General features: G+C 41.8%; 1 protein-coding gene across 1 annotated transcript in view; it reads left to right on the top strand.

Moving 5' to 3' along the window:
- Zswim6 (zinc finger SWIM-type containing 6) overlaps nt 1-25,073 on the top strand; it is a 165,448-nt gene that overhangs the window by 136,338 nt on the left and 4,037 nt on the right. Inside the window, 8 exon segments of the mRNA NM_145456.3 lie at nt 5,364-5,543; nt 9,590-9,766; nt 10,045-10,191; nt 13,348-13,494; nt 15,095-15,355; nt 19,793-19,928; nt 22,521-22,678; nt 23,337-23,500. Of these exon segments, the coding sequence (NP_663431.3) occupies nt 5,364-5,543; nt 9,590-9,766; nt 10,045-10,191; nt 13,348-13,494; nt 15,095-15,355; nt 19,793-19,928; nt 22,521-22,678; nt 23,337-23,500 (1,370 nt within the window).

The raw sequence follows: 25,073 nt of genomic DNA, 5'->3' as shown, positions 1-25,073 counted from the left end.
CTGCACCTGTTGACATCCTAACTCTTAGGTACTAAGAAGCTGAGCCCTTGGAGGTAATTAGACCGTGAGATCTCCTGGATAGAATGAATGCCTTTCGAAAGAACCCTGGCCAAGGTGTGCCAGTGTGCCTTGTGGAGATGCCTCAGGAAGGTGTTGCCTATCAGAAAGGGTCAGTCCTTCAGGAAGGTCCAGTCACTGAATGCCCAAGTTGCTCCTGCTCTTTGGCCTCTTGTTCTCCTGGCTATGAAATGTAGTTAAAGCAACCAAATTGACTTAGGACATTCAACATGGAAATCGTAATAATTTTGGAGAGACTAACTATAATGAGTTAATGGGATATGCTTGCAGGGTTTTAAATAATGTACCTTGCAGCATATGGTGGGCATCCAGCAAACAGCAACTTGCTTGGTTTTTCCTTTGGGTGGTAGGAACCAGATTCAGGACCCTGTGTCACAAATGTTAACCGTTCTATACAGTGAAGCCTACAGAAACATCGTTAAACTATGGTTATCACTGACCAGAGCGCATTTGCATCCATGCATCCAGATTAGTTTGTTGTTTTATATGGCTATATAAAACATAGTGTCTTTTGATCAATTCTCTAGTTGAAGGGCATTCAGATTGTCAGTTGTTGCTGTTGCTGTTGTTGTTGTTGCTGTTGTTCTCAGAGTGCCATAATCGTATCTTTCCAGGTGTGTTTTTAATTCTGCTGGGCAGATGTATAGGAATGTGTTCTGGATCCTGTTGTCAAGTGTCCTGCTGTCCACTGTGTTAGGCGCCCTCTGCAGTTCCCCTGGGTTCCGGGAGTTCTGCCTCTGCCTGCAGTTGTTACTGCCTTGTCTCAATGTGATTGTAACTTATATTGTCCTAGCCATTAATGATGTTGAGCTTGTTTGTTTGTTTGTTTGTTTGTTTCTGCAGACTGCCCTATTTTTTCTTTTAATAAAATATCTTTCTACAGTTCTTTTACACTTTTTAAAAAACACTTCCCAGAATGTTGGTGTGGAAAATTCCTGTCCACGAGTGGCTTTCCTCTTCTCCAGTGCTCTCTACACCAGTGGTGTATTGGTTCAACTACTGAACTTACACTGACATGTTTTCGTTTTTTTTTACTCACCGCTCATGGTTTTTCAGGAGAGTTGACGCTAAGAGCTGTGTATTTCATGGGGTTGGATGACATAGTGGCATATGCCTGCCTCTGAAGGCTCCTACTCTTGAGTAGTTTCACCATCTTAAATGTTTTCTGTCCTCTTCCCATTTTGATGCCTTTATTTCCCCCTAACTCTCAGAGCAACCACTGATATCCCTCCTCCATCTCCATGAGCTTGTCTGTTGCAGATGTCCCCTGACTTGAATGCTGTCATAGGGAGCCTTTTGGATTGGTGTCCCTTAATCAGCGATGGCTCGCTCTCATACACGTGGCCACTTGCTTGGCTCACTGTGTTGGTTTGTACAGTTTTCTTCATGACTGTTGAGAAGGCTGGATGTATTTGGATTGTTGCACATTGTCATTCTCCCATCTTTGTAGAGCAAAGTTTTTAATTTGGTCGAGCCCATTTCATCAGTTTTTCTTTCATGTACCACGCTTTTGGTGCTCTGGCTAATACTTTTTACCTAGCTCAAGATATTTTACTGGAAACTTTCAGGCCTTAAGCTTGCTATTTATTTAGGTGTGAGGTCCACTTTGATTGATTTTACTTGGTTGATAGTGTTAGGATAGTTGCTAATTTTCTGTCCACATGTTCTGTCACTTACTAGGAGAGGAGTATGGAAGTCTACAGATAAGCTGAAATGTTTAACAGTTCTGATTATTTTTGCTGGGATGTTAAAGCCTTAAGTACAGCTTAGGGTTCTCTCTAGGAAGAACATTTACCATCTGTAATATCTGACTCCATGCCTGTCCTCAAGTCTACAGTAAAGTCCCTCCACCTTTATTTTGACAGTCTTTCTTTTTAATCCTTTTACATTGATGGGCATACTTTACAGATACCATAATGTTGATTCTTAGCCTTAAATCTGGCTTGATTGCCCCTTTTAATTGGTGATGAGAACATTGATATATTATACATATGTATATGAGTATTTGCTAGAGCGAAGAATTGAATCCACGGCCTTGCGCATGTAAGTCAGTCACTGAATTAAATGACTAGTTCAAGACCACTTGTAGCTCATGAAGTCATTGGTGTGGTTGAATATAGTTATTGTTTTATTTCCTTTGTTTCTCTTCTCTCTGTACTGACTTGTTTTATGTAGCTATTTTTGTGAACTTTATCTTAATTCGGGGTTTGCTTAATTTGACGTTGGTTATCCTTTTGACTTGTAATTTTTTAAAGTGGCATTATAGCAAATATGCCTACACCTAATACTGAATTAACCTTTACTACATTAAATGAAATATAACGTCTAATAATCATAGATCCCTTATTTCTCTCTATGTTATAGTTATTAATATATATTTATTTCATGCATGTACAAATTCATAAGACAGTGTTTGTGAACTTTTTGTTTTGAACATTCATACATATTTCCAAAAATCAAAAATGGCAAAAATAGTTTATTTCCTCAGAATCATTTCTGGTATTCGTTATTCTCAGACAGTCAGCTTTCGTTTTGGTGGCATTTCTCTCATATTTCTCTCTCATATTTCTCATTTCTCTCATATTTCTCTTTAGTTGGAATACTTGGCTTTAGCGTCTTTCTAAAATCATCATTTAGCAATGAATGCTGTGGTTTCCTTGTTCTGAGAATGCCTGGGCTCTCCCTGTGTTTCCTGTCACTGACCATAGAATTCAGCATTGGCTTTCTAGTTGCATTTAATGCTTAACTGATATCATTCATTGTGTCCTGTCCTGTGTGGTTTCTGGTGATAAATTTGTTATTTGAACCAGTATTCTATAGGTGGTTTTCATTTTTGGTTGTTGGTTTGGTTTGGCTTTGGTGTTTTGTTTTGTTTGTTTGGTTGGTTTGGTTTGGTTTGGTTTGGTTGGTTTGGTTTGGTTTGGTTTGGTTTGGTTTGGTTTGGTTTGGTTTGGTTTGGTTTGGTTTGGTTTATTTTTCTATTTTGCTTTCCAGCAGTTTGAGTACGCTACGGTTGGTCATGGTCAGTCAAGCTGACCGACTCTCTTGAGGTTGACTAAGCTGCTTAGATCTGTAAGTTAGCATCATTCTGCACATCTGAACAGGTTTTAGTAATTATTTCTTCCAAAGTTTTCTACTTCTCATCTTCTTGTAATCCAGTGGCACATGTTGACCAACCTTTGCCATTTGCCCACCTGTGTAAGAGTTCATTGAAGACCATCTGGTTGGTCATCTGTTTGTCCCGTGAGGTTGCTTCTCCCCAAGTTCACTCTCCTATGTCATCGCTCTTCAACTTTTGGCCCCATTCGATAAATTTATTTCACTACTGTCTCTACTTACAGGATTTCTGTTTAGTTCTTTTTCTTACTGAGGATGATGTTACATTTTTTTTTCTTAATTGCTTTTACCTTCATCTAGCAGAACACAGTTACTGTTGCTATCAAATCTCAAATTCTGACATCTTGCTCATCCTACTTGACATCTGTTGGGAGCTGACATACTTTCCTGTTTCTTTGTAGACATTTTAAATATTGTAAATGACAGAAGTCAATTAAAACTCCCTAGAGAGTGAAAAACTGAAAGCAACCAACCAAGGTGATGAGACCATAGCTTGTCACGACACTGTGGATGAGAGTTGCAGTGTCAGCAGATTGAGCCTTGGCCCTTGAGCCTTGCTCCTGTCCCGTGTGCATGCTGTGCCGGGATAGCCCCTCTCACCATCTCTGAGCTGCATTTTCTCCTTTCCCAATACTTGCTGGGGGGGGGGGGGTCAACTTTCAGGTTTTTCTTGCATTTGCCCCTGTAGAGTGAGAATGCTTTGAGTGGAGAAGGGGGGGGTGGCGTGTAATGGAAAAGAACAGTCCTGGGGGCCTCTTGCTGTCGGGGTCCTCTCCTGGGCCCGCTCACCTCTGCTCATTTTTCAGAGTCCTTAGATTACTGCTTTCCTCTTCCAGAGGTTCCCTTGTAGTCACTGGGAGGAAGGGACACTGTGGTGAGCTTACTTGGCTGGCCATGTCATGTTTATAACTGGCAATTTGAAAATTTTAAAATGTAGATTGTAAATACCTGTGGCTTGGACAAGCAGAAGCTGGGTTTGTTTTTGTTTTGTTTCTTTAACTTTATATATTTTATTTTACAGTTGTACATTTTTAAGCTGTTTTACATTGACAGTACCGGGTTCAGGAAGTACGAAAGACTGTTTAGCATTGCTTTTGGGCAAAGAAAACAGCACCTGTCTGGTTCATTCCTACCTTTCTTACCCAGCTAACAGAGTGAACAAAACACAGCCAGCCACACGGGTCTTGCTAGAGAGAAAACACTGTGAATAGGGGGCATTGGGATCACCTTATTTAAAAAATTAATATTTTAAAAGTGTGAAATATTTGTGTTAAACTACCTTTTAAAACTATGCAGAAAGCATAACAAATTCACCATTATCTTATTTAAATTATGAGGTATTTCTTTCCCTTGAATTCATCTGTACTTTTCTTCTGAAAAAACTGGTGAAAGTTTTATTTGTATATCTCTTAGCATTTAGTGGTTATATGAACACTGGTACCTGTGAGATGGCTTAGAAAAGTGTGCTTAATGGAACTTATTTTTTATTTTGTTTTGTTTTGTTGTCTCTGACACCGTATTTCACTGGTCTGGAACTCACTCTGTACCACAAGTGAATCTCCTGCCTTAGCTTTCCAAGTGACAGCTGTGTGTCATCTTACCTGCCTTTTAGTTTTATTTGTAAACAATTTATTTCACTGACTTCTAAACTTAAACTCTTACTCCATTTACATATGTGTATGTGTATGTGCATGTATGAGAATTATGGATACTAATTAATAAGCATAATGTTTGAAATTCTTGTAAGGAGGCTAAGAAATTGTATCCATAGTATAATCTTATTCTTTAATTATACAAAGATATTCTTTGAAGGTAAATTTGATTTGGGAGAAGAATAATATGGAGTAGCGTATTGCGGTACAAGTGTGCACAGAGTTTCAATTGAACCCTGCGATTGTTGATGTTACTGGCTTTAATATGTAAAGTATAATGAAAGTAAGAAGGTAATGACAGAACTTGTGAAGTATGTGTTTGTGTGTAACAACTCTTTGGCCTTCCGTTGAAACTTGGACTCTGTGATGTCTTCTATCAGGGAAACTTGGACCCTGTGATGTCCTCTATCAGGGAAACTGCAGACTCGGCTCCACCTTGAAGTGATTCAGATTTTTTTTCTGTTGTGAACATTTTTATAATTTTTGAAATGTATTTCTTTGTCCTCTTTAAATTAGGTGCTCTGTGGATGTGTATCGTTTTAAACCCCCACTGTAAGTTGGAGCAAAAAGCCAGTTGGCTAAAGCAACTGAAAAAATGGAACAGTGTTGATGTCTGTCCGTGGGAAGATGGAAATCATGGCAGTGAATTACCCAACCTAACCAATGCTCTGCCTCAGGGTGCAAATGCCAACCAAGGTGAGTCCACAGTGGTAGCCTGCCCATCCTCACCCACTTCTTTGTGCACACGTGTGTAATGTTAACAGATTACGTACTTACTTAATTCAAGGACAACCCATGTTACTTTTAAATGTGTGCATGTATTTTAATTTTAGCTGGGAACATTGTATTCTTTTAAAAATAGTTACACAATGCAGGTAGATATAATATATTAGTGTGGATTTAAATGATCCACTAATGATTTAGTTTGAATTTTACTTTTTAATTAAAAATACAGAGTGGGGCAGTATGAGTTACTGTGTAAAACAGTGTTGAGAGACTTCAGGCACATATTTTCTGACTCTTTTGGGCTAGTGTGTACTTAATTGCTTTAGAAGACAGCACACCTTTGTGAACTATGGGCCTTGTGTTACTGTTGGCACTTGCATCAAGGAACTTCTTTATTGTGAAAAGATTGTGTAGTTTTTTTTGGTCCCACCCGGAGGTGAACGATGCCCTCAGTCTGAGACAACCAAGAAATGTTCCGGCATGTTTCCGGAATAACCCATTATTTTATCCTGTAGTTTCAGTTTCTCTTCTGTCCTTTAAAAGCCAACTACTCCTTGGCTTCACTTTGGTTTGTGAGATGCTGCTGAATTTTCTGGTCTTTTTCAGAATCACATTCTTAACAAATCTACTGTTAGTCTTCAATTTGTACTAATATTCTGGAATGATTTTTATGCTTGATGGGGGATTTGAAAGTGATTTAAATCACATGATAGCAGCAGGGTTGGAATTAACATTGGAAGGATCCAGAATCAAGCATTCTTTGCTGATCAACAGAGGAGTTGCTGTTCCTAAAGAGAATGCTATGCAGTGTGTCAAGGTCGCATGTGATGTTAGCAGAGTGTTCCAGTCTTTACAGTGGACGTCCACAGGGACTTGACCGTCAGAAAGAGGTTTCAAGACCTAGGATGGTCGTCAGGCTGTGTTTTAACTGGAGATACTTGCCTTGGGAATTCAGTATTTGAAGTCCATCCTGTCTGTATCATGTTCATGATGATGTCACTTAATAATTAAACATAGCCCTCAGATCTCCATTTTTTTCCCAAGTTGTCAAGTTTAATTGGTCAGCGTTTATTCTTTTCATTGCTGGGGGAAGGTTCTTTGATGTCTACCTAGGTGATATCTTTAATCTTCTGAGTTTTGGTTGCTGCTACTTTGATATCCTACACTTTGCATTTTACTTTCTGGTTCTAATGTTACTTTTAGTTTACTATGGAAATTCTGTATACCTTAGAAACTGGGTGGCAGCTAGAGAGATGGCTCAGTAGTTAGTTAGGAGCAGCGCTCTTTCAGAGGACATGCCCTTGGTGCCCAGCACTCACATGGTAGCTTACAACCATCTGTAACTCTAGAGCTGTGAGATCTAATGCCCTCTTCTGGCCTCTGTGGATACCAGACATGTGCACAGTACATAAGCACACAAGGAGGTAAAACACCAGTGTACATTTAAAGAAGAAATGATCTAGCTTTCAGGACAACACAGTTCATTTCCCTTACAGTTTGACTTGTGCAGGATAAAGCCAGATCTGCATTTATTCCAAATAAATGCAGTGCTTATGTCTTTCGTTTCTAAAGGTATCTATCTGCTTTTGAGCAGACACTCAGAGTCGAGCCATTGCTTTCAAAGGGTGGCGGTTATCATACCTACAGAGGGTGTGGTTGTTCCTACCTAGAACCACCACCTCAGTGTTCTCTCTAGAGGAGAGGCTGGGGACAGAGAGGCTCAACCCCATAGCCAAGGCATCACACTGAGCTCACGGCATCTGGGAGAGACGCACGTGTTAGAGTGCACGCACAGGCTTTCTGACGTCCACCATGGCTAGGGTGACTAGTGAGGCTTAGTGAAGAGCCTCTGGATCCTACTCTGTCAGGAGGATTTTTAAAAGATTATAGAGTGAAAGCCAGTTTTCTTTCCTTCCTTCCTTCCTCCCTCACTCCCTCCTTTCCTTCCTTCCTTTTTTCCTTTCTTCCTTTTTTTTGTTTTTTTAGTAAGACTTCTTCACCTTTTACTATCCCAATTTTCCCAAATTTTTTTGTTATACACTTTATTTTTTAAATGCTTATAACTTTGTGTATATCAATTTTTGTGCTCATCATGGTCATTTAAATACAATTTTATGAGCATTTATCAGTTCTGTTGGTGTCTTGGAGCAAAGCTCTGTGTGTGCTCTCTGCTTCTTTCTCTCTGCGCTGCCACGAAACAGAAACAGTTCAGTTGATTCTCTAATGAAACCACACTGCATGCTTGGATTAGAATCCTAGATAGAGAGCCGAGTCAGTGCTTGAACACTGAACTCACTGTCACATCATGTACCATAGCAAGTTGCTATTCTGTAGTCTCTTCCGTTTTAAGTTTTACCTTTGTAACTTGAAGTAAAGAAAATAAATACTAAGACCACACTTTAAAATACCTAGGAAAATCCCTTAAAAGAAAAAAAAAAGTAAAAATTCAAAGAAACTTGAATTTGGGGGTATTTAATTATGAGAGGTCATAAAACTTTTTCCCCCTGGGAATAGCACATTTATTCTGCTTGACAAAAGGCAGTTAAGAGTTGGGCCCATCCTTCCAGTTTTGCAGAATGGTCACCCATTTGCTGCTAGCAAGGATCTTAGTCAGGAGTCACAGCAGACAGTCACCTGCACCTCTTTATCTGTCATCTGTGCACTTCAATATGTTTTCCCTCTAGATATGGATAACTAAGTTGATATGAGACCACTCCAAAGAAATGTCTTTGTAGACTTACCGACAGCCGTTGCAAATGGCTGGCTGCATTAGCTAAATTAAGGGGTGTGTTTGACTCTCGGCAGTACTTGGCTGTGAGACTGCTACAAGTCATGGTGTCTCTGTTGCTGCTTAGTTCCCTCAGCAGGACAGAGCCGGGGGTAGATGAAGCCACCAGGCTGCTCTTCTCAGCACAGTTGTGCTCGCTGTTGGTGGTTTGCCTTCTGTCTGCTCAGACAGAAGTCCAATGACAGGAAGATAAAGCCTTTCCTCATTTTGCTGCTTCTTTGGTTGAGTCTCCGAGAGCAGTGAAGGGGACTGTCCTTGAGCACTATTAGGTATATGTAAATGAATTGTTCATTGCCCCACGGTTCAGCTGAAAGTTAGTTTAGAGTTGGGGCCCAAGGGGCGGGAGTTCCTGTAGTAGTCTCTTTAGGAATTGAACAACCCAAGGAGCCGAGGTGAGAATATCCTTTATTCCCCAAACATTTCTTTTCTTCGTCAGGTCCTGAACCTTGAACCCCCTTCGGACTGTATGCTTCTGCTCTCTTGTGATGCCCCGGCATACACTATGCTGGGGACATCACACCAGCCATGGAACCTGTCCAGGAGTCAGGAGACAGCCTATAGGGGCAAGGTAAGTGCGCTGGTTTGTTTTGTAGCTATGTTGTGTGGCTTTGTGAAATGTTAAACAGATGCATTTATGCCCTTTGGGATATAAAGTGGCATTTAACCATTATATCCCAAGAAGCATAATAGTTTTAATTGTGCAAAACCGCACAATATAGTTAAAAAATACAACCAAAAGCACAACCCTTACGCATAGTTTTAAGGCTGACTGCGTCTTCCTGAAAGGTTCCATGGCTGGTGTCGCATCTCTTGCATAGTGTTTGTGAGAGCTGTTGATCCCATCAGGGGCAGCCCAACACTACCTCAGAAGTGGGGAGCAGTGAGTTTTCATGGGATTTTTTTTTTTTAAAAGACAAGTGCCTCTTTAGCGTATCTTCGACATGGAGACTAGACATGACAATTCTTTTTGCAGGATGCCTTTAACAATAGCTTTAATGGCTGCAGAATGTTTGTGTTTGATACAACAAGTAAATGTCTGGAAACTCTTTAGGCTAACTGCCATCGAGCATTTAGGATGTGAGACTATCCATTCACCCTGCGCCCTTCTGCTTAGTGGGTGCAGGGCAGTGTGTGTGGGTTCATGAACATCTGGCCGCAGAGTGGTATGACTGATTTATTCACATGTGAATAATAGCTGACACGGCTTTCTGAATTGTGGAAAAAACAGATTCATCGAACAGGCCTCATCGGACAGTGTTCACGAGAGCCATCGAGGCATGTGATCTCCACTGGCAGGATAGCCACTTGCAGCACATTATCAGCAGTGACCTGTACACCAACTACTGTTACCATGACGACACTGAAAACTCCCTCTTTGACTCCCGGGGGTGGCCCCTCTGGCATGGTAAGTGGCCAAACCGGAAAGACTTTTCCATGACTTACTCCTTTGTTTAGTTTCTATAGCATTATTGGAGTGGGAGGTAGAGGAGCGAGGTATTCAATGGGCAACGCATGAATGCTTGGCACAGGGGGCTGAAATTTCCATTCAGATCCAAGTTCAGAAATGGTTTCTTATATCTTCTTCTATGGCTCTTGGGGAGGAACATCTTACTGTAGTAGCCCGCTTTTATGGATGGATCTAACAGCGGCCACTTTGCCCCCTTACTGGGTTTCTGTTTGTAGAACACGTCCCTACAGCCTGTGCAAGAGTGGATGCGTTGCGTTCTCACGGGTACCCCAGAGAAGCACTGAGACTAGCAATAGCTATTGTGAACACATTACGACGACAACAGCAGAAACAGTTGGAAATGTTCCGGACTCAAAAAAAAGGTGATTATGAAAGAGATTGTCTATTGGAATGGGATTCCTGGTGTGGATGGAACTTGGTTTCACGTTCTGCTGGAAGAGATGGAGTTTTGAAAGTACAGCCATGGAAATGGCCTTTATTCACCATTCCTAAAAGTGTTTGACAATGCACTCATGTGGAACACAGCCATACGTGCAATCAGACACCCATACACATAAGCTAAAGATGAATGAATTTTTTTTTTAATTTGATAACATATCTGTAAAAATAAAATCCAAGTTGTTTTGGTTGAATGTTGAAAAAAAACAAATTCCTACCTAATTATGGAGATTTTTATTTTTTGAACAGCTGATGATCTGTCTGGATCATCTAAAATGGAAGCTGGATACCTTCCTGGTGTTCTAATGTAAACACTAAGGACTTCACAGTGGCTGCCCATCCTTAAATCCCAGCAGCTCGTCTCGGGTGGGCGCCCTCAGCTGATGGCTACTGTCTCAGTTTCTGAGGTCCCTCTTCTGCACAGCCGGTCTCAACAGAGGGGCTGTCTCTAAGAGCTGCTGAGATGGACCCACTAATCCCTAGAAAGTCTGAAACAAGGCCTGGCACTCTATACTTTTATAGCCATAATAGTCTGTGTTGGAGGACTTGTTATCTATTCAAAGTGATCAGAGCAGAACCCCTGCTTGCTGAGGTAGCGGTTCGGTTGGTTTTTCAAGGTCTACAAATGACTTTTGATGAGTGAGCAACCGACAGGACACCTGACCTTGTCTTTATCTCAGTTTGTTAGTTTTCTCATTTTGGATAAATACTGTAGTAGTAACAACAAGTCTGTTACTGGTTCTCAGCTGCTGATTGGACAGTGTCTCAGTTAGGGTTTTGCTGCTGTGAACAGACACCATGGCCAAGGCAAGTCTTATAAAAACAACATTTAATTGGGGCTGGCTTACAGGTTCAGAGGTTCAGTCCATTATCATCAAGGTGGGAGCATGGCAGCATCCAGGCAGGCATGGTGCAGAAGGAGCTGAGAGTTCTACGTCTTCATCCAAAGGCTGCTAGTGGAAGACTGACTCCTAGGCAACTAGGGTGAGGATCTTAAGCTCACACGCACAGAGGCAAACCTACTCCAACCAGGTCACAGCTCCAAATGGCCCAAGAATATAGAAACCATCGCAGATAGTGTGAGAGATGTACCTGCCTTTCCTGGTTGCACACTGGTTCCTTCCGTAAGCACACATTCCTGGGATGGCTTGCTTTACTGTAATTTTTTTTTTTAATAATTATGAGCAGTTTTAGTTACTGTTGGCTTTTGTTGTTAGTTGTGTTTTTAATCCTTTCATACTTACATATACTCACCTTAAATACAAATAAATAATGAAAAGTTGCTGGAATAAGCTGGAGGGTAGAAGTGCTGGCTGTGACTTTCAGTTTCCTTTATGATGAAACCAGTAGGAGTGTGGACCAGCACTGTCACTCACAGTGCACATCATTCCAGAGTTACAGTCCGGGCCACAGGAAGGGCAGCCCAGATGGGGCTGGATGTCAGTGGCCTTGATCTGGAATGACTCTGCTCAGCCTCCCTAAATGTATTGCAGGCCCTGTAGAAAGCTTTTCTGAAACCCACTTCCTCTAAACACAGGGGCTGTGCCTGGTCCAAGGTGTTGCTTCTCAGCTGTGCAGAGGGTGCTGTGCTTTTGAGCTGAGAGCATGCATAGAACTTGGTTTAACGTCAAAAGAATTGGCTCTTGAATCATGTCTAGTTTTTGGTTTGGGTTTTTTGTTTTGTTTTGTTTTTGTTTTAGAAAACATAAAATTTTCTGAGTAATTTTAGTTTTTAAATTCTGTTTTGTTCCATTTAAGAAATATAAAGTAAAAATGATGAATATATTCAGAATCACGTTGGGTTAGACTGCTATGATTTGCCTTGGACTCGGGTGTACTGTAGCCCAGGCCTGGGTATCTCAGACACATTGTGTCGTCCTGCAGGAGATGAAATGTGTGTCTGGTGGTTCTTGATTATTGTTAGGACTGTGTATCTGTCCCTGAGCTGCTGCTGTCTGTCCCAATGTTGAAGTGGATGTTAGTAGTAGGTGTGCCGCACAGGGACAGTAAATGGACCAAGGTTAGTGGGTGGAGCTCTGGATATTTCAGCTCCCAATGGCCTGATTGTCAGCTTTATGATTCTGAAAGAAAGGAGCCCCCTCCCTCTCTTTAAAGGTGTGTTTCTAGAAATCTCTGACCTGCCTGTAGATTTGTCTACACACGCTTCTCTTAACCTTACACAATTTTTAAATCAAACACCCAGAGTTAGCTGTACCAGAGAGTGACGCTCTCCTCGTGCTTGCTATGCGGATGAAAGCCAGTGGCCAAAACCAAGGGAAGGACGGCCTTTCTGAGGACTCTAGAACACAACTTGAATAAGATTTCATGTGCTGTTCTTACGTGCTGAGAGTTAGTGATGTAAAATCAGAAGGCTTCTAAAGAAATGGTGAAGTCATGGACTAAGGCTTTGGCCAGCTGTAAGTCAGTTTGTTAATCTCTGCTCCGGATAACTGGATTTTATTCTTTTAAAAGGGAGGCGCTGCTTTTTTATTATTTTGGTAAGCAGCTTTAAATAGCATTTGATAGTAGATCATACTATAAACCATTTGCAAGGGTTTTTTTCAGCACTTTAACACAAAAGAGCTAACATTCTGTAAAGAAAATGAAAAAAACAGTTTTTTTTTCCTCAGAATCTACATCTACCTTGTGCTATAGCTCACTCTTGCTGAAGGTCCACTCTTAGCCCCTCTAACGGCAGGCACGGCTGTTGTGGAGTGATTAACAGTGCTCCTGTGAGGGATGGAGTCAACCCCAGAGCTTCATTGCTCCACTCCTCATTGAGATGACCCAGTGGGCGCAGCCGTGGCAGGATGAGGGTGACGGGCCTGTGAAGGTTAGCACATGATGCTGTGACACAGATGTGGGGAGCCATTCTTGGACTTGAGTGCCTTTCAGATTGACTGATTGATAGATGAACCATTACAACTCATAAGATGGACGTTATAGTACCTCTCAGCGGATAGTTTTTTAACTAACAAGGGGCTTTCCATCTGAATTAATTACTAATTATTCTGAGAGCTGCTATCACAGTCTGTGTTACCCATGTTTCTCTCCCTTTTCTCCATTCCTTTTTTAAACAGAGCTGCCCCATAAAAGCATAACTTCAATAACCAATCTGGAAGGCTGGGTTGGACACCCCCTGGACCCTGTGGGCACTCTCTTCAGTAGCCTTATGGAAGCTTGCCACACTGACGGTGACGCCTTCTCTGGCTTCTCCGATTGTACAGGTAAACCCATTGGCATTTGTTTGCTCTTGCCCTTTTCTAACCTCAGAATGGTGTTAGTTAGTCCTTGGTTTTCTTTATAGTACGTATTTTAAACAATATATTTATGTTTACTTTACGTATATTGGTGTTTTGCCTGCATGCGTATCTGTATGGCAGTGTCGGATCCCCTGGAACTGGAGTTACAGAGTGTTGTGAGCTGCCCTGTGGGAACTTGGAATTGAACTCAGGTCCTTTGGAAAAGCAGTCAGGACTCTTTAACAACTGAGCCATCTCTCCAGCCCCTACAGTCTGATTTGTGAAGCCATGTGGTCAGCAGAGTCTGTGGTTAGCGTTGGTGAGAGCTAGGAGATAGGCACTCAAGCCTCAGGGGGTCCCCCGTGGGAGCATCTTCACAATCGACATCTGGCCGTGTTTGTCAGTGACCCAAACAGTACTCTCTGCTGGCACATGATCCTGCACTAAGAAATTAATAACATTTATGGCGTGTTCAACCTTGATTATGATAAACAAACAAACAGCTGTGTCCCGTAGCTTTCAGAACTAGAATATTTAGTTGCTTTTCTTTGCATGAGAAGCCACTTAAATATTTTAAGTCTGATTTAACTATCAGATATGTTTCAAATGTTTGACACCATACATTCCATAACAGAGATTTCTCTTGGCTCCCCCTGGAAACTCAGAATCGCCCCTCAGAAGCTTCCCTGAGGCAGAGCTGAGGAGGGTAAGGGCTTCCTTAGTTAGGCCTTGGGTGAGGTGGGACAGCTTTGATATTTTGTCCGTCTCAGTCTCGCCCTTAGTGGTTGCCTTCCTGAGTTGGGGTGACCCAAGTTCTGTCGGGGGGAGGGGGGGCGACAGGTAGGAGTCTGAATTCTCGTTTCCCTGGGACTTGGACAACTGAAGTTACAATTTTACACTGACACTCTTGAACTGAGACAAGAGAAGGCTTCTCTGGCATTGACTGACCCTGAAGTTGAGTTGCCTATGCTGTATTCTTTACTGATCTCACTGGAAATGTTAGTATTACAGAAAAAGTATGAAAACGCTTTTCATGCACATCTTAAAATGTAGCATTATAGTCATGTAATTTTTAACATCAACTTTTTATTGTTAGCATTTATTGGTTATACAATATGAGTCTTATAACTCTGATGGCATGTAATTTTATTTTTGTTTGAAATCTTTTTCCACTCTTTAAGATCCTCAGTAACCCACAAAACATACACTTTATCATCCTTAGTCATGGTTTAAAATATACTAAACTTTAAGCCGGGCGTGGTGGCGCACACCTTTAATCCCAGCACTTGGGAGGCAGAGGCAGATGAATTTCTGGGTTCAAGGCCAGCCTGGTCTACAGAGTGAGTTCCAGGACAGCCAGGGCTATACAGAAAATCCCTGTCTCAAAAAAACGAACAAACAAACAAAAATTCTAAACTTTAACGTAAAAATTTGAAACGTGAAACTTTGTGTTTTAATGTAAAAATTTGATGTTCTGACTTTCTCAGAGTTAAGAGAATTCAGGCCCTAGTACTGATTAGAACATGTAATTAGTGCCTGACAGTATTGAATGTAACTTAGATAACCTCTTTGTGGCATTTTATAGACAACATGGGACAATGCAAGTCCCTGGAGTACCACCATCTGCCTGCACACAAGTTCTTAGAAGAAGGGGAATCCTATGTAACCCTGGCTGTGGAGGTGGCCCTGATCGGACTGGGACAGCAGCGGATCATGCCTGACGGGCTGTACACACAAGAGAAGGTTTGCCGGAACGAGGAGCAGCTCATCTCTAAGCTTCAGGAAATCGAATTGGATGACACACTGGTGAAAATTTTTCGAAAGCAAGCAGTCTTCCTATTAGAAGGTAACATGCTAAAAGGGTCTGGTCTATATACTAATCTTTGCTCTGTTAAGAGCATAGTATGGATACATTGGATATGGTAGGATAGATTCACAGACCACCTGAGGCATGCTCACTAAGAAACCTGTCAACCGACTTAAAATATACGTGTTTAGGTTTTTATCAGTTGATTTAGGTTGTCATATAGGATAGCTTGTTTGAAATCAGGTCACTTGCTTTGTCATGGGCTATTTTTATTTCGGCTGGGAGGCTCCTGAGATAAATGCAATGTTGATGCTTGGTGAGATGTTCTTGGCATCTATGTTCCCATTTGCTTGGTCAAGTAAATAGAAAGTAGACACTGATTGGCACGCCTGTAGATTTATTGGCTCTCACAACATCTGGCCTTGTAGTGTCATGCTAATTGCCAACAAAGAACTAAGATCTGCACAAGTGGTTTCTACTGTTCTTTAATAATGTCACGGCGTTTATTAGGCATAGGTTCAGCAAGGAAAAGGCTTCATAGATGAGCTGAAGCAATGGGGGATTTTCTTGACCTTGCAAGGTCTAGGTTTTGGCTGGCGCTGTTGTTGAGGTATGTTTTCTCAGAGATGTAAGTGTAGTTAGTATAACTTACAGTGTGCAAATTTAGTTGTCTTATTCGTAGACATCTCTTTGAGATGTGTGCTGCAGGATTTTTCTGTGATTGATGGTAAAATGTGTTCACATTTTATATCATGGACTGCTACATACTTTAGAGGAAACACTGATTTTTAAGACCTCTTTAATTTTTCCAAAACTAAGGATCTATTCGAGAGATAGATTTTTTCAAATATATTATACATTTATACATTTTAAAAGGGAAATGTTCTTAAAGCAAGTCTTAATATGATTCTTCATTTGGGGTGGGGGGAAAATAAAATCCCATTTTTAATTTTAAAGTATTCTCCTGTAGCTTGTCATTGTTAACTGTTATTCATTTATTAATATATAAAGGTAAAAGCCTGTCCTGGCTATTTTCAAGACTAATCCTGATTATTTAACTACTTCTGTTATTTTTCAGTTTCCTTCCACATAATCCCTTTTGCTATCTAAGCAACATCATTGGCCCCAAGTCTTTGCAGTGTGGCTGTGATTTATCCTGGCCTTTGATTGCCATTATATTGAAGTTCTGGAAGAGGACATGGGATTTTTCAAAGCTGATAGTTAGTGTGTGGTATCTTTATCATTTACCTTTTTTTCTTCTAACTGTGTCTCTCTATGTTTGGTTATTTATGGTTCTGGGTTGTTTGGTTTTCTTAACTCTTGGTTTTCAATTAATTCACTCTCATTAAACTTTTTTTTAAAATATATATATGAGGGCTGTCTAAGGAAGGTCTCTGACTCTTCTGTGCCTCCTTCCCTTCTCTGGCCCTCTAGAGCCCAGAGGTAGCTCGTACAGAACTAGGGAAGTCACAGGAGGCTGAGGGCCATTTCTGTAAATCCTGAAGAGAGCAGGCTGCGGTAGTGACTCGAGTCCGTGAGCTCGTGGGGTTCTCCATGCACTCATAGTCTTATAGGAGTCAGGAGTCCTAACCTACCCGACACTGAGAAGAGGGAGCAGTAGGTACTGTTGCCAGGTGTGACTCTTCTGCTGGCCATGGCACTGGTGGCTTAGTCACACATTAGAGAAGTGCCTTTGGGGAAAACTTGTGCCAGACGTCAGGGTTTTGTAATTTAGTACACTTGAATTCTGGGATTATAGTCCTTATTAATATAAAAGTAAATTTGTACTGCCTGACGTGGTGTTTGTTATTCTTGTTGATTCTTCATTTTGGCTTTCTCTGAATGATAAGAAGATAATGTGGTGTGTTTAAAGGGAGCCTTTGAGAGGGAATGGAGAAAGTGAGGAAGAAGGGTCGCCTGCAGTACAGATTGCTAGCATCTGTCCTGCAGTAAAATGGACTGGAGGATTCATTCAGTCGCCTGGGCGCTGTGTGGTAGCCAGGTGGGATCACTAGGAGGTTTTTATTTCTCTCGGTGTTTTAGGAATTCACAGAGCCTGGAATCCAAGGCCAAGGGCTTGGCTAACTGTGCTTCTTTCTGTCCTTCCTTGACAGAGGGAAAGCAAGCTTTGACATCCTTTTTTCCCCCTCTCTCCTCAGAAAAATGAGTTCTTGGAGAATTTTGAATCCTCCTTACCTCCTCTTCCAGCTCCTCCCAGGTCCTTGCCCTACTTCCCTACCCACCCAATTCTTAACAATTAAGTCTACTTTGTACTGCCCAAGTATACTCTTGGGTGTGTAACATTTCACTGGAGCACAGGGAGCCTACCCTGGAGGAAATGGAGGCTGCCTCTCCAAGCAGCTGTGACTTGCTAATAGCATTTTAGTCAGGGATAGAACTAAATACTACTCTTCTCTTCTGCATGCCATGCTGGAATTCTATCTGGCTTGAACTTAGTAAGTTCTTCTGCATGCCTGCATAGCTGCTATGAGCTCCTATGCACAGCTGCCCTGCTGTTTCCAGAAAGCTAAGCTGTTTCTTTATAGTTATCACCACCTCCAGCCTTCAGCCTTGCTGTTCCCTCTTCACAGTGGCCTCTAATCCCTTGGGAGGATGAGAAGTGATAAATATTGCTGATCATCCCAGCCCTTTATTCTCTCCACTTGGGCCAGTTGTGGGCCACTGTTAATTGCCATCTACTTCAAAAAGAAGCTTCTGGGGTGAGGGGTGAGGGGTGAGGGGTGAGGGGTGCACTCATCTATGGTTGGAATGATAGGTCATCAGGCTCATCTAGCTGCGTGATGGTAGTAGGTTCTCCCTTGAGGCCTATGACTTGCATAGGCACAGGTTCTAAGACGAAGGTTTGGTTTTGACTTGTGCAGCAGGCCTCAAATCTAACCAGAAAGTGGTTGTTGACTCCACGATATCGCTACCGTGTTTGCACCACATATGGGCGTATTTTGCCAGGCTTATTGTTACTGTAGCGTGAAGAGTTCATGGCAGAGTGAAAAGGCACTAATCTTATTTCAGTGTGCTGCTCTATCACCTCATTTAAGCATAATTCTCTCATAGTGTGTGTCTGAAAATATATTCATATTGTGGTACAACTTTTGCTATTTGGAGATTCTTACACATTTAGTTTATCAGTGGTGCAACTTATTTTGTGAACAAAAGGTGCATGTAGAACACTACTTTTCATACTGTATTACTAAGTATTTTGAAATGTCTTACAAAGATTAGTAGATTTGGCAAAATTAGAAATTCATCAGGGATTATAATTAAGGCTAAAATATGGATTGTGTATGATTTTCAAAATATTTAAATAGTGAATAACTTAATAACTTAAAAAATACTAACCTGAAAATTGAATCACAAAATGACTTTTAGATCATTCTAGAATGGTCTAAAATGTACCATGCTCCTACTCAAAGCTGAGTTCAGTAAACCTGTCTCACCATTTCTTCTGAACTGCATTTCTTGCATTCTAAATTCTTTTCCAGGGTGGTTTTTCTCATGGAAAACAAATGTGTTGTGTTCTCTGAGCAGTAGTGTCATGGCTCATAATTCTAGAAATCATGAAACAAATGTTACCCAAAGGTGACATGGAAACCAATTTATTAAACGCTTTACAGTAACTAAACCTCGGAGCACCTAAGTGCTGAGTGTTAGAACTAAGCGCTGTGGTTTCCTTTCAAAGCCAAGGCTGGACTTCCTCTGAGAGAAGCGTTTGGGGAGCTCACAGGGGGCCAGAGCTGCCACCGCACCTGTCAGAATTTACTAAGAAATGAGTTTTGACAGCTTAAATGCAATTTTTGCTTTCAAAATTGGCCTGTTGGAGCCCAGAAGAGTACTTTCTCATTATTTTAATGTTTTTCCTTTGCTTATAGTGAATGCCAAATGAGTAACCTATTAATCACTTTATGGAATTACTGTTTCTGCTTATTAGAAACATTAGCATCCTGAGCCTGTGCTGAGGCCTCAGTGTCCTCCCAGATGGGAGACTGAGCTCTTTTCTGGACATGGCGCGTCTGTCGGTCAGAACTCAGGGGCCATCGCATGGCGTGTCCGTCAGTCAGAACGCAGGGGCAGAGCTAAGCAGCCTTCTGTGCATTTCCATGTGCTCATTGAACATACACTAAGAAAGAACTTTCTCAGATTCTGCAAAGAGTGTGCTTCTGAGGGCTGCTTTATGGGAGGTTCTTGTGTGAGCTCTGTTCCTGGGTTCCCTGGTTCCTGGTTTAGCAGTGGAACACTTGGGGAACTGTTGGTGACTTAAAGCCTAAACTGGGTACTGTGTCTTCGGGAGCATTTTGACTAAGGTTTTTTGTTTTTTGTTTTTTTTTCCTTTCTCCTGTTACTTAGTTCAAATTCTTAACTCTATTAGCTGTACATTTGCATAAAGAATTTAAAGTACAGTTCATAAGGGCTATTCGTTTGTTTCTTTGGAAGGTAAACGCTGTATGTTCTCTTCCACAGCTGGACCATATAGTGGCTTAGGTGAAATAATCCATCGGGAGAGTGTTCCAATGCACACATTTGCCAAGTATCTCTTCACCTCTCTCCTACCTCATGATGCTGAATTAGCATACAAAATTGCACTGAGAGCAATGCGGTACGTATCTCCAGCCCCGCCCTGCGAGGCAGTCCACAGTCCCCTCAGGGAGAGATGGTCATTAGCTGACCTCATACTCAGTCACGTCTCTCACAGGCAACAGAGAAGCTAAAGATACTGTGTATTTGCTCCCTGGGTTGTTGTAAGGCAATGAGTTTGCTATGTTTAAGGGGCGCATCCTTTTCTTAGCTGTGGTTAGACTATGGCCATCATAGCCTCTTCTTAATGGAATTTGAGAGTAAAATAACCAACGCTCTAGAGCAAGTGTGACAGTGAGGAAACCCTTCAAGACCCCCGTGGCAGCATCAGTACAGCTACTAGGATGCAGTGGGGCACAGCTGGAAACCAGGCGGGATGTGTCTGGTGTGCAAGGCGTCCATGCCAGGCATCCCTCGGGTCTGTTCACTTTAGCTCCACTGCTCCCATCCCCTCCTCAGTATTTTTGGTCATGGCAGTGAGAATAATCTCTGCCAGCTCACTTCTTCTTCTCACGTCCTCACCAAATGACTGCCTTTATCATGGACTTGCTCAAAGTTGATACTTTCTGACGAGTCCCTAAGAGCCTGCTTTTAAATCTTGTATGTAACCTATTCAACTTGCAGAGCCTGAAGGGACATCTGCCATTCTTAAGGCTTTAACCTTACCCTTCTGCCTTTTTAAATAATAAATCACTCTTGTGTCTTTAATGGAAAGTTCATATTATATATTATTATAATAGACTAAAGCCAAGCCCTGTATAGATCTAAAAGCCTGAGAATGTTTGATTTCATAAAAAGAAACTTTTCATCCTTGTCTGTAATGCAAATAAGATAGGCACATGTATCTGCCTAAGAATTACTGGTGTCACCAAGGGTGCTCTTACAGCTCTCTAATGTTTGTGTAAGAACCATGTGCTAGTCGATTAGCCATTAATTATATTTGTGCAGGGTTAGGGTAGTGTGTGTCTGTCTGTCTCTCTCTCTCTCTCTCTCTCTCCCTCTCTCTCTCTCTCTCTCTGTGTGTGTGTGTGTGTGTGTGTGTGTGTGTGTGTGTACACCTCTGTAATAGAGGATTCAAGGCTGGTATGTAATTCATACGCACTTTTGATCACAGGAAACATCTGTAATGTACTAGAGGAATTTTCTAATACTCTCTTGATCTTTAAATTGCCAAAAAGTAAATAAGTAACTAACATGAGCAACAGTCCCCTCCCAAAAAATTGCTTTATAACACTTGGACAATAGTTTAGAATATACTTTCATAAGTAGATATAAATTCCCAATTTTTTGAAGCTGAAATAGAAGTCTTCGGGGTGCGGGTGGGGGGCAGATGTTCACCTGTCTACTTACTCTAATCCAAAGAATTCCACGCGGAAGAAACTTAATATTATGAAATATTATGATGCCTCCAGATACTGCTGCTACTACCAGGCTAAAGTTGAAGTGAAATGGGGGCTTGGCCCTGTGTTCTGGCTTAGGGCAAGGAATCTGCTGCCCTGATGAATGCCTGGGGTACAGCAGGGCACAGGGAACAGTGTCCCCTCTGCCCTCTCTTACCTGCCCCTCGTACCCTATAGAAGGCAGAGCACCAGATCATTGCAGGATGCCAGGAACCTTGCAAGGGAAGGGGAGATAGAGCTGCACCCATGCTCCCTACATCTGAGAGAGAGGGGTCAAGAAAGGACAGCTCCTGTGCACTTTCTCATCTTCCCAGAACTGTTGACTACTTTGTAGCAACTCCAGCGAGGATCTGGCTAGGGAGACCAGCATTCTTGAATTCTTTTAAAAGCTGAATAACAACCCTGCTGAAATTCTCACTTCTTGATCCTCTACTTTGCCCACCGCATTTTCCAAAGTAACATCTCGTTGTCCCTAGATAAAAACCGAATGAGTGAGTCATTTGGCTTCTCTGAACCTTGCGGGCTACGTTCTCTGACTCTGCAAACTTTCAGGGGTCCCTAGCTCTTATTTCATAGTTCCTGAACTAGTAGGCTGGATGAAGCCAGTGTGTTGATAATTCTTAAGGCATTATTCTAGTTAGAACTAAGCTGCTGATCTCTTTGGTACTTTCTATTAGAAGAAGTCACTAATGTGATTTGTTTTCAAGAATTGTTTATTGTCAACATAATTGAAGTTAGAAATCATATTAAATTCATGTTCAGTTCCGTTCAGCCTCTGGTTGATGAAATACAAGTTAACTTTAGATTCCTGAGGTCACAGGAATAAATCCTGTTAGAACTTTAAAATGTAGGAAGAGGAGCCCATTTTAGTTTTAACAAGTTAAAGACTTTTTATCTACTGCTCTCTATTGCAGACTCCATCCTAAATACCCATTTTTATCTTGTTTTATTTTTTGATGGGCGATAAGATTAAAAACTAGTTCGTGGAGATTAAAGCTCATCTTTCATAATTCTGTGTCTGGGTTCTGGGTGTCCCTGAATGTCATGTGTCATGTGTCATTTTCTCAGTGATGCTGCTTAGGATGTAAGGAGGAGAGCTGTACAGTTCCCCGAACTCATGCCCCAAACAGCACCCATCTCCGTAAGCATGGCTTCTTGTGGCCAGGGTAATGGACCAATAATAACCGGATGGTCTTCTTCCTTTCTGCTTACAGGTTACTAGTATTGGAATCTACTGCTCCGACAGGAGACCTCTCCCGCCCCCACCACATTGCGTCAGTCGTCCCCAACCGATACCCTCGCTGGTTCACTTTGAGCCACATTGAGTCCCAGCAGTGTGAGCTGGCATCCACCATGCTAACTGCAGCCAAAGGTAGTGTGATATTGAGAAACCATGTCATTTTGATGGTTTGCACTCCTTTTCCCCCAGAAGATCTTTATATTATTGTTGTGTTTAACTCAATTTCTCCACAGTAGTATCGCTATCAAATATGTTCCAAAGAATCTTTTTAAAGATGCTAACTTCATGCTTTACTCCTGAGGCAAATGGGTGCCAGTCATTTGAGCCTGGTATCATCTTTATTTATATCATGTTACCTATTGTGCAGCACCCTGCCCCCAATCGGAACAAAAGTAAATCATTGTTATTTAGGAATAGAACAAAAGATTGGGCTAGTTTTGTTGTTCTTGAAATATTCACTACAATACATACACAGAAGCTAGAAGAGCTGTTTGTTCTCCGGTGTTAGTTGGTTCCAGATTATGTGTGCTTTTAGTCACTGTTTGGGGGGACGGGGGAGTAGTGTGATTGGCCAATCATCACGTGAAGCTGAGATGTGTATAGTCTTCAATGGCTATGGGACATTGAGTCATAGCACCTGTACCGGCTGGGAGCCTCCCAGGGAAGTGAACATGTGCTTTGTGTTTCAAGTTCTTTGGTCCTCTGTGTGTGATTGCATGGCTTTTGCCTTATTTACGTTGCTTCGCCTACATTGGACTCGGTTTGATTTGTTTTTCCTTGGTCCTTGCAGGCGATGTTCGGAGGCTGGAGACAGTATTAGAATCCATCCAGAAAAACATCCACTCCTCATCACACATCTTCAAGCTTGCCCAAGATGCATTTAAAATAGCAACTCTCATGGACAGCTTGCCAGACATCACTCTTTTGAAAGTGTCTCTGGAGCTGGGCCTGCAGGTACTACTGGTTCTTTCTGGGGTGCTAAAGACTGTTGCTAAGCAGCCCTCATAGGGAAGTTCATTTTAGTTTTTCAGTGACTCTTTAGAGCCCAAGTGTGTTGGACTTTTTGACAGCGCCATCTTGCAGAGCTCTGGTCACTTTAGCTCAGCCAAAGTTTAGTCCCAGCGAAGGCAACAGTACAGTCAGAATCCTTATGTGTGTTCCTCAACTTTAGAAACAGTTTTTCCTGACTTACAGCTTTACGATTTCTATTTCTCTTGTGAATGAGTGGAAAGATACTGCCGACCAGAGACCTGAATGATGCTAGCACATGCAGGGAAGATTCGATTGTAAGGGTTGACTTTTTAAAAGCAGTCTGAATTTTTATTGATGTTTGCATTGGACAGTTCTGTCTCCTTTTTATAACATCAAGAGAACTGGGTAAAAGACAGGGCGGTCAGCCTGGTTTCTGCTTGAGATTGCTGCAGCACACAAATGCAGGAGCATTTGGAATCTGTCACCCAGGTGATGTTGTCCTTACAGTCCCTGCACGGGGTACGCTGCAAACCAGGAACTGTTTGGGCTTTCTTTGTGAAGCCTGTGCTAACATTTGTGTTCTCACTCATTAAAAAGTAGTTATGCCCTACCTAAGCATGGGAATTAGAATGCCCTGATTAGATTATTGACTTGTTTTCTAGGTTATCGATTCTTCCTTTCAGTGATGTATTAATAATGTTTAGTGCAGTGGGAAAATGCATATGCCACTAGTAGCATGAGATACTGTATAAACCAAGGTGCAGAGATTGCTTTTAAATGTGGTTCAAAATTTATTTTCTTAAACATAAATTCTTGTTATTTGATTTATTTTGTTATAAATTGTTGAGGGTGTTATACAGAAAGGAGCATTAATATCATTTTTCTGTGCTCTTGAAATTCTGGGTTAATGGCAAATTGGTGAAAACTCACCTGCTTTGCCTCATTCTTTCTAGAACCCAAGAAAGAATTTCATGGGTTCTTTGTAAGGCTTTCAAGTGTTCAAATAGTTGTGAACATAAGGAGACAGATAAGTTTATCTTGGAAAGTCTTAGTAGAATGTAGGAGAGGGAGGGAGAGATCAGCAGTGATGCCAAAGATGGCTTCTTCCAGTTGATCTGAGTGACATCCCGGAGAGATGGAAGGAGGAACCAGAGTTACTGTTGTACAGCAATCTTTACCCACACATGCCCCCCCCCCATGAATTCATAAGAAACCTCAGAAATGGTGTCTTAGAATACTAACGCTAGGAAGGAGAAGACAGCCAGGCTCTGCTGGATTCTCAGCCCCATCCTGTGACTCACACAAGAAAAGACATTGAATGGCTTTGCCACGTGCCACATGTGGCTAGTGGACCCGCCAGAGGTGCTGAGCGGGCTTCCTATAGGCCTCGCAGGCCAGGGCAAGACCAACTGGGGAAGCCAAGTTTTACTCTAACCTCAAGTGCTTTCTGGCCCCCTGGAAGTAGAGTCTACCTAGTAGTTTACACTGTGAATTGGGTTTTTTTCCCGTTGACATAAAATTATCTTGAAAACATTTTGTTGCCCTGCTCTTCTAG

The sequence above is a fragment of the Mus musculus genome, chromosome 13 (genome assembly GCF_000001635.26).
Source record: "Mus musculus strain C57BL/6J chromosome 13, GRCm38.p6 C57BL/6J".
Lineage (NCBI taxonomy): Eukaryota > Metazoa > Chordata > Mammalia > Rodentia > Muridae > Mus > Mus musculus.
The sequence above is the reverse complement of the archived record's forward strand: the minus strand, read 5'-3'. Positions and strand labels throughout refer to the sequence as shown.